The sequence below is a fragment of the Panicum virgatum genome, chromosome 9K, assembly GCF_016808335.1.
Source record: "Panicum virgatum strain AP13 chromosome 9K, P.virgatum_v5, whole genome shotgun sequence".
Taxonomy (NCBI): Eukaryota; Viridiplantae; Streptophyta; class Magnoliopsida; order Poales; family Poaceae; genus Panicum; species Panicum virgatum.
Window position 1 is genome coordinate 53,648,624 of NC_053144.1, and position 9,672 is coordinate 53,658,295.

Here is a 9,672-nt window from a genome sequence, read left to right on the forward strand (position 1 = left end):
ACATGAGAGTGTGATAAAAGTTGTGATACAAAATTATCACGTAAGAATGTGTTGTGAAAAAATTATGCGTGCAAGTTATACATATGAAATTTTTTACAATGCTTGGGGAGGTGTTGGGAGGCATTTCATGTATCTATGATTTGTGAGCCTAATAGAGGGTAGGTGTTGGGAGGCGTCAACGAAGAGGCGTTGGGAGACGTTTCAATGTGTCTATAGTCGGTGAGCCCATACATGCCGTAACGCCTTCCAATGCCTCCAAAATTAAGAAGATTAGAAATCCATGGTAATTGCGTTTCTGTAGTAATATTTTTTATCAAGAGTATCATAGTAAATTCACAATTATGCAGTATAGTTAGGGTGTATGATTTAAGTCCTATAGTGAGAGGCATCGATCGCGTCAAAACACGCGTGCTCACAGGCATCGATCGATCACTCGATCAGCGGCCATATCATCCTGCACCGCATGCCGGAACTAAAGGAGCACGTAGCGCCGGCCATGGCGACGCTCGCATTCGCGGTGCGCCGGAGGGAGCCGGTGCTCGTCGGCCCTGCTGCGCCGACGCCGCGCGAGACGAAGCGCATGTCCGACATCGACGACCAAGAGATGCTGTGCGGGCAGGTCCTATTCCTCCTCTTCTACTACGGCGGGGCGCGAGCGCATGCCGCCGACGCCCGCCACCCTGCGGGGGTGATCCGCCGCACGCTCGGCGAGGCGCTCGTGTCGTACTACCCGCTCGAGGCGCGGAAGCTGGTCGTCGACTGCACCGGCGAGGGGGTGATGTTCGTGGAGGCCGACGCCGACGTGCGGCTGGCGGAGCTGGAGGCGACCGGGCTGAGGCCGCCGTTCTCGTGCATGGACCAGCTGCTGTTCGATGTGGACGGCTCCGACGGCGTGCTCAACAGCCCCGTGCTGGTCATCCAGGTGACCCGGCTGTTCTGCGGCGGCTTCGTCCTCGCGCTCCGGCTCAACCACATCATCTGCGACGCCATCGGCCTTGCCCAGTTCATGTCCGCCGTGGCCGAGCTCGCCCGCAGCCTCCCCGCGCCGACCATCGAGCCGGCATGGTCCCGCGAGCTCCTGGAAGCGCGCCGCCCGCCAAATCCGGCGTTCCCTCACCGTGAGTTCGACCCGGTGCCGCCGCCGCCGCCGCCGCTATGGTCATGCAGACCTTTACCTTCAGTCCAAACGACGTCGCTGCGACCCAAAGGGGCATCCCACCGAAACTCGCGGCCACGACCTTCGAGGCGCTCACGGCGGCAATCTGGCGCACACGCACGGCCGAGCTCGAGTTCCCGGCGGACAAGGAGGTGCGCGCGGTGGCCGTCGTCAACTTCTGCGGCATGCCCGAGCTGGGGCTCCCCGCCGGCTAGTCGGCTACTACGGCACTTGCAAGCTCTCTGCCTGGTCGACGTCGAACACACACCTCCTGCCGCGTTCCCGTAGTCGTCGGAGCACCCACCGGCCGACGTCCTTCATGGACACGAGCATCAAGGACGCGGCCGCAACGTCGTCGTCGTCCGGAGGGACCTCGACGCGGGTGCCGGTGAAGGGGTTCAGTAGCGTGACGCCCGCGGCCCGTCCATGAGCACCAGCCACCTGCACGACGCGTCGTACGGCACATTGCCGCGCGGTGGCAGGGAGAAGGCCTTGTCCTCGTCGATGCTGTAGAGCATGATGCGCTCCGAGTCGGGCCCGAACGGGAGCAGCAGGATGGGCGTCAAGGCCGCGAACGGCACGGCGTCGCACCACGGCAACCAGACGGACCAGAACGACGCCACGTCGGAGCCGGAGGGGAGGGTGGTTTTTTTTTAATGTGCAATGACCATACTGCCCTTTGACAAATTAAATCAACCAAAATAGTTATTTTGCGTAGGTGTTGGGAGGCGTTGCGAAGTATTTCCAAACATTGTAAAATGTCTCTATACATATATATTATAACTTTCTGCTACATTTGCAATTTATTCCTAGAAGTTACAGGTATATGGTGTGTATGTCGTAAAAAGTTGTACAACAAAATTATTTCATAAGAAGTTATCAAGAAGTTATGTATCTACATCAAGTTATGTATCTACATCATGCATATAAATTATGATATTGCAGAAATAGAAAGTGACGCGGAGGTCTCGCCTACCTAAGGGCCAATAAGATCGGAGCAGCCGCGATTCGACTGATAAATATAATAAAATACTAATCACGTGAACCATGCATTTTTTAGTACTAATAATTGGATTCGACCATTCCCCGCTGTGTTGGCAGGCGGCGCGGCCAACTCCGCGTCGTCGTCGTCGCTGGCTGGGCTGGCGCTATAAATAGGCGTCCATCGACGATGGGGAGGGAGACCAGACAGAGTAACCTAGCTAGCTAGCCTGCACGCAGCGAGCCAGTTGAGAACTGCTTGTTGCAGGGGACACACGCACACGCATCGCTGGTGTACGCCCATGGCTGCGAGCGAGGCTGCGTCTCCTCCTTTCAGCGTGGAGATGATGATGGGCGCCGCCGGGCTCACGGGCTTCGAGCCCTGCGCGTGGGGCGACTTCTTCATCACCCACGCTCCACCGCTCTCACAGGTGATTACTCCTAATTAAACGCCATGGAACCACAGAAGGTGATGCCTTTGGGCTGCAGAGACTGGAGACGATTCCATTTATCTAAAATTTTATCTAAAAAAACGTATACGCACGCTTGCTATGCAGGAGGCTGAGAAGCGGATGCGGGAGCGGGTGGAGCAGCTCAAGGGCGAGCTGCGCCGCCGTGTGTTTGGGGCCGCCGGCGAGGCCATGAGCGTGGCGGACACGGTGGCGCTGGTGGACACGCTCGAGCGCCTCGGCGTGGACGCCCACTTCCGCGAGGAGATCGGCGCCGCGCTAAGACGCGTCGTCGTCGTTAATGGGGAGAGCTGCTCGGATAATTCAGGGTCGGGGAGCTGCCCGGACAGCGACCTCCGCGTCGTCGCGCTTCGGTTCCGCCTGCTCAGGCAGCACGGCTACTGGGTCCCAACAGGTGCGCAGATTTCTTGGAACCTGACCAAGTTTTTTTTTTTTTTTTGAGATGGAACCTGACGAAGCTAGTAGGCTTTGTTGCTAGTTGCTACTCAAACACAATTGCCATTTGCGTTGAGCAAATATTACCAATTTACTTTATGACAATAGAATCTACAGACGCTAATAATTAACCCCCCTGTGTCTCTCTGCAGATGTGTTCGACAGGTTCAGAGATGCCACGGGCAGTTTCAGAGCAAGCCTGAGCAGCGACCCGGGGAGCCTGCTTAGCCTATACAACGCGGCCCACATGGCGATACCCGGCGAGCGGGTCCTGTACGAGGCCATCTCCTTCTGCAGGCGCCACCTCGAGTCCATGAGAGGCGAGCTCGCGTCGCCCATGGCGGAGCAGGTGTCCCGTGCCCTCGACATCCCGCTCCCGCGGCTCCCCAAGCGGCTGGAGACGGTGCGCTACATCGCTGAGTACGCGAGGGAGGGGCACGACCCCGTGGCCCTGGAGCTCGCCAGGCTCGACTTCGACCTCGTCAGGGCTCTTCACCTCGAGGAGCTCAGGGCCCTGTCCTTGTAAGTACACATCAGATGATCACGCGTAAAATTTAATTTCTTCAAGGCGCATGCGGCGTATATGATGGTTGCTGATGATGATCAGCTGGCCACTCCGACCCTTTAATTGGTTGGATTTTGCAGGTGGTGGAAGGAGGTTTATGGGGATGTGAAGCTAAGCTACGCCCGAGACCGCCTGGTGGAGAACTACTTCTGGACCTGCGGGGTGTTCCATGAGGAGGAGTACTCCCGTGCAAGAATTCTGTTTGCCAAGACATTTGGGATGCTGTCACTGATGGATGATACTTACGATGTGTATGCTACGCTAGAGGACTGCCACATACTCAACGAAGCCATACAAAGGTACACACTACATAGGGTGTTAATTTTATTTATTTATTTATTTTGGAAATTTTCCTGAAAATTTATATTATGCACAGTCTCAAAACAGAACTCCAGTGGTCGGTCTGATTAATCATTCGGTTATTATCGTGTGCCATTGATCTGCAGATGGGATGAAAGTGCTGTTTCTACTCTCCCACAATACATGAGAAGGTTTTACATCAATCTTCTCAAGACCTTCCAAGAGTCGGAGGATAGTTTGCAGCCTCATGAGAAGTACCGTGTCTCCTATGCAAAGAAAGCGGTAAGGCATGAAGCTGTGACACGAGTCTACTCTGTTCTGCTGGCAATTATCAACAGTATTTTTCTCTCACAGTAAATCAGCACCAGCCACAGCCAGCAGAACTTGTGAATTACATACGAATGATGATGCACGATAGGATCGAATTAGTAGTAAAATAAAAATGTTTCTTCAACTGTGTGCATGCAGTTTCAGCTGTCATCCAAGTACTATCTGGACGAGGCCAAGTGGTGCAGTGAGAAGTACGCTCCGAGCTTCGAAGAGCACGTGGAGGTGTCGGTCATGTCGTCGGGCTTCCCGACGCTGGCCGTGGTGCTGCTCATGGGCGCCGGCGACCTGGCCACTAGGGAGGCCTTCGAGTGGGCGATCGGCGAGCCCGCCGTGGTCAGCGCCAGCGGGGAGGTGGCCCGTTTCCTCAACGACATCGCGTCGTACAGGAAGGGGAAGAACAAGAAGGACGCGCTGAGCTCGGTGGAGTGCTACGCCAGGGAGCGCGGCGTGTCCGGGGAGGAGGCCGCGGCGGCGATCGCCGGCATGGCGGAGCACGCGTGGCGGACCATCAACCGCTCGTGCATGGAGGTGGGCGGCGCGCTGCTGCCGGCCGCGCGGCTGGTCGTGAACCTGACCAAGACGCTCGAGGTCATATACCTCGGCGGCAGGGACGCCTACACCTTCGCCGGCGACCTCAGGGACCTCGTCGTCTCCCTCTTCCTCAACGGCCCTGCTGCCTAATAGATCTGTATCGTATCTTCCACGCAGCAGCCAATGGACCTCAAGGACGGATCGAATCGCAGCAAATAGGCACCGGAATGCGCTAGCGCGCGCGCTCTCTCTCTCTCTACGCGTGCTATCACTTTTTTCCCCCTTGAATATGCAGGAGAGCTGAACATCTTTATATTAAGATAGAAAATGCGAAGTACACATATCACGTCACGATTTTGTGCGCGGGCTGTCACTCAGTCGTAATTTTTTTTAACATGCATGTAATGTGATTTGAAAATAAAATACTTGCAAAAAAAGTTTCGTTTCAATAAGGTATACATCCAAAACAGTAGAGCTGTCCTCGTCATCTTGAATATAGATTTCGTATGTCCAATTTTACTTATTATGTGAAACTTTGACTCCGAAAAATTGTAAGTTTTAGAGAGCAAACTATACAGAAAAGTAGAAAACAAATAATTAGAAAACTTTGTTGGGCACCGACCTCATACTAGCCTGCATCCGAGATGACTCCAACACGACATGTATGGTACACTTTCGTGTCGTGCCTGATCTGGCAGTTCAACTTGTGGGCTAGCACGGCCCGGCCCGATTAGCTAAACGGTCTGTACCTAATCGAGCCGGTCGTGCCTTAGCAGACCCGTGACGGTTTGCACCAGGCTACCCATTTGGCTATCTATAAGTACGCCTATTGCTGGGCCGCACAAACTTTGGCATTGAGCTCTCTTATCTTTTTCTAGAGAAATGTCTTCAACTTTGGAGTTATTCTTACACCTACTTTGGGGACACTTGTGATGCTATATATTGGTGTAGTTTTAATGCAATCTGGTTACAATTCACCACAGTTTGGGATGCGTCGATCAGATTGCGCCCCAGCTCTACTTCAATAAAAAGGTTCTATATCCTCGGATTCAAAACCTATCTTCTCACTAAAATCATATCGATTTATACAAAACATGAGGACCTTATAACAATAAAATAGAAGTAAAACAAAAACAAAAAATTTGCACAAGTTCATTGACAGAATCAGTGAATCACCAAGAAACCCGGGCTATCTAGCTGCCCATATCCCCTTGGTCGTCGAGCCCTTGCCCATCCTCACCACCCTCTGCCTCCGGAAGCTGCGCGGACCGTCACTGCCGGCGGCGACGGTTAGGTCCGCCTTGACGATGTGATGATCTGACGTCCCTTTCGAGGACACGACGGCGTACGACCCGGGAACGAACTTGTAGGGAGAGTTGGGCGACGCCAGGATGTAGTCGACCCTCGTGCCGTACTTGCACGTCCCCTGCACATCTGCAAATTCAGTGGAAGCATCAGCGGACAGAATTAATTGGTTGAAACTTGAAACTCTCAAGCCCGATCGAGCTGGCATCGATCGTCTGACTCTGATCGAAATCTCACCTTGGCCTTTGGCCACCACCACCACGGCCTCACACTCTCCGGCGAAGTCCTTGGCGTCGACGTAGCGCTTCGCCTTCAGGTACCTCATCACCTCCGTCTTGGGCGTCGGCTTGCCGATCTCCTCGTAGAACTGCTATCGGATCACCAGAAGTTCAGAGAGAGCCAAGATCAGATGTACTATTTCAGAAGTTCAGATTTGGGCATGAACAAATGTTTTTCAGGAGTTTGTGGCAGATGCAGTCACATTAACGGTTTCTTATTAGACAGCATCGATCTTGCCATGATTTTACCTTAACAATGTCGGCCCAGCGGTCGGCGGAGTAGTCCGTGGGGTCGAGTGTGTTCAGGCCGCCGGCGAGGATGTGGTGGCCGTCGGCAGATCGCAGTATGGAGTTGACCTGCTTCATCCTCAAGCTCTCGTCGAGGTGGTCCAGATGGGTACAGTGGAAGTTGACCTCCCCTGCTCCCGGCACATCTACAGTGACCCTCAGTACGTTCCTGCTCTCTTGCACAACACACTGTTCAGCTGTTTGTTAATTACTTCCCCGTCACAAGAGTTTTTATTTCCTCTTTTCGCTACATTTCTCCTTGTATGCTTATGATCTTTGACAAACATTTATCTTAAACAATCTCTGGATCTTTTGACAAGTACCAGTATGATTGGATCTATGTTTAAAAATTAATTCCCCAGTATCATGACTTTATTGTCATGGGCAATGTGACATATAAGGCAAGTCAGTAGCTAAAACGTATTTTCGAAACTGCACCCTGCAGTCCTGCACTTTGGAAAGGAGAGGATTTTAAGCTATGGCGAAAAAAATTATTTTATAAAAAGTATGCAAGCTATGTTTCATATAACCGAGCTAAATGATCATTAAGGAGCTAGATAATTATATGCTAGTGATTTTGGCCCTTCTATTTTTCAAAATTCAAAACGCAAACTATGCTAATACTAGATCCGTAGCTATCCTTTGATAATCTTATATTATATGCTTACAAGAATATATATATGGTCAAGAATAATTTGATCCCAATGTTGTGGTTTTGTATAATAATCTGTTCTCTGATGGAGAATGTAAGTTTTGTTTTCCACGGAATCTGGACTTCCCAACAGCCATAAATTACAAGTATGTATCGCCATCTACGCTTTTGGAGCAGCTCACCCAATCCTTGATTTAAAAAATTAAATCTCAAGACATGATCTGACCTAATCAAAAAGTGGACGAACCATCTGACTTTTGCTCAGCATTTCAACTACACTTGCTCCATAATCAAACTCGGGGCTACTGATCAAAGGATACGCTGCTCATCTTGAGTTCGTCTGCTTCGTGTTTTGCTCGATACTTGCTACTTTTTGGTGGCGAATGATAAGAAAGGTAGTGTAGGAAATATGCCCTAGAGGCAATCATAGAGATGATTATATTTTCTTATATTCATAATTAATAAAGTGTTTATTGAATATCCATGAAAGGCAACTTGTATTGATTAACGATTATGTGAATTGTTTGTGAAACTCTTTACTTGTATGTTATTCTAAAGATGTTCCTAGTCGGAGTTCATACAAAGACACACATGAATATTAGACTAGCACATGTATTAGTTGATGACTATGTTTCACATATCATGGACATGGAAATGTCAAACTAATAATGTGGACTCATGTAGGACACGAGTCTGAACTGACCCAACACGAGAGATGGTGATTTCTCATTACACAATATGTATGTTGTGTCCTTAAACCTGAGATTGTCGCATGTACTCAAGATGTGAACTGACTTATTTAGGAGCCATCAAACGCTATTCCGTAACTGGGTAGTTATAAATGTGGTTTTCGGGTTTGCCAAAAAGCATGCTGTGAGACATGGTCAGTCGAGATGGGATTTGTCCTCTCTGTCTGAGAGATATATCTCTGGGCCCCTCGAGTGAGTCAGATCAAGAAGTGTATGGCCATGCTGAGGTTAAGTGTTAACCAAGGATCTGAATCACGGCATCGAGAAAAAGAGGTCAGCTTAGAGCAAGACCAAATATCGTGAGGTAAAAGGAACAACATGTATATGACATTGTGACGTCTCGTCTGATATGATCTTTACATGCGTATAGGAGTTGACATATCTTGCTAGAGGGCGCTGTCTACTATTGGGCCGAGTAAGAGTACTCGGGCCATGTCTATTCGCATGTGAGCCCATAGGGTCACACACTTAAGGGAAAGAAGTCTGATAAGGATGAGATACGAATTAGACTTGGCTTAGGTGCACTAATGGGCCTCTCAGGCCCAAAAGAGGGCGCCCAAGAGGAGCCCACCTAGGGGGTGCCCCAGGGGCTATAAAAGCAAAAGGGGGTCTCCCAAGGGTTAACCCTAACCCTATCTACTGTTCACGCATGTGAACAGTACCTGCTACAGTATCCTCCCCCTTTTCTGGCTGCCCCTCCTGTGCGCCAAGCCCTAGGTCGCCCTCGCAGACCTAGCAGTCCGGATCGCGACGCTTCTTCCCGTACGTGTGGATACCTTGGAGGTGCCGCATCTGCTGCGCAAGAACGAGCCGCACGTGAGGAGGTTCTCGCAACTGCACTGCCAGCTTCCATCTGCACGACATCGACGCGCTTCAGATGTTACGCATCCGCGCGTCTAGTGGTAATCCCGTGATCTATAACTGCAGTAATCCTGCTTTATGCGGTAGAAAAATTTTGTTTTTACTACCCCATATTCCTTCAGCGGTATCAAGAGCTAGTGCTGTGTCGTTATAGATTCGGATATGTGCATATGGAGATATGCATAGTTGCAGATCGATCTATGACCTAGTTTCGTAGACTTGCTGCGAAGGTTGTGCAACGACATACTCCTACCGGTCGATTTTCCGCCATCGGATTTAAGTGATGCACATAAACCCGGTCGCTGGGGTTGGAGATCAATGTGATTAGTCGAATCGAAACGTAGGGCATAAGTCAGATGCATGAGATGCATAGGGCAGTAGATTGGATCTACTGCGAATTCTGTTTTGTTGCAAAAGCGTGTTTTACTGTAAAACAGTCATAACTTTTGTATACGAACTCGAATTGAGGCGAATTTTATATTGATTTGTATCTACAGAAAAAGTTAGACTTGGTTTTGAATAGCAACGCTATTTTTGTGAAATTTAGATTTGTGAAATTTGTCCTGGAAGATAGGGTTTTCGGCAATTTAAGTTCGGACGTCGGAATCGCATAACTCTGTTTTGCAGGTTTTGTGATCGGTATGGCCCATATATGTATGTGATGCATGTGTGTAATTGTTCCATGACCTGCGTGTCGTGATTATGACAATTCGGCTAGAGCCATATGAATTGTTGTATTTGATGTAATGGCCTACGTGCCAACCTGTGATG

At 50.3% G+C, this 9,672-nt stretch overlaps 2 protein-coding genes and 1 pseudogene across 2 annotated transcripts; 2 read left to right on the forward strand and 1 right to left on the reverse strand.

Moving 5' to 3' along the window:
• Nucleotides 1-421: 421 nt before the first annotated feature.
• Nucleotides 422-1,389, forward strand: LOC120652286 (annotated as a pseudogene).
• Nucleotides 1,390-2,334: 945 nt separating this feature from the next.
• Nucleotides 2,335-5,205, forward strand: LOC120652279 (eudesmanediol synthase-like). Its single transcript, XM_039930052.1, has 6 exons — nt 2,335-2,568; nt 2,695-3,001; nt 3,195-3,564; nt 3,688-3,906; nt 4,054-4,189; nt 4,376-5,205. Exons 1-6 carry the CDS (start codon nt 2,440-2,442, stop codon nt 4,916-4,918), a joined length of 1,704 nt encoding a protein of 567 aa, XP_039785986.1. The 5' UTR covers nt 2,335-2,439; the 3' UTR covers nt 4,919-5,205.
• A 493-nt stretch (nt 5,206-5,698) lies between these two features.
• Nucleotides 5,699-7,732, reverse strand: LOC120652289. Its single transcript, XM_039930067.1, has 3 exons — nt 6,601-7,732; nt 6,311-6,440; nt 5,699-6,202 (listed from the first exon to the last, which is right to left on the reverse strand). The coding sequence occupies exons 1-3, from the start codon at nt 6,715-6,717 to the stop codon at nt 5,958-5,960; spliced, it is 492 nt and encodes a 163-aa protein (XP_039786001.1). The 5' UTR covers nt 6,718-7,732; the 3' UTR covers nt 5,699-5,957.
• Between the last annotated feature and the right edge of the window lie 1,940 nt (nt 7,733-9,672).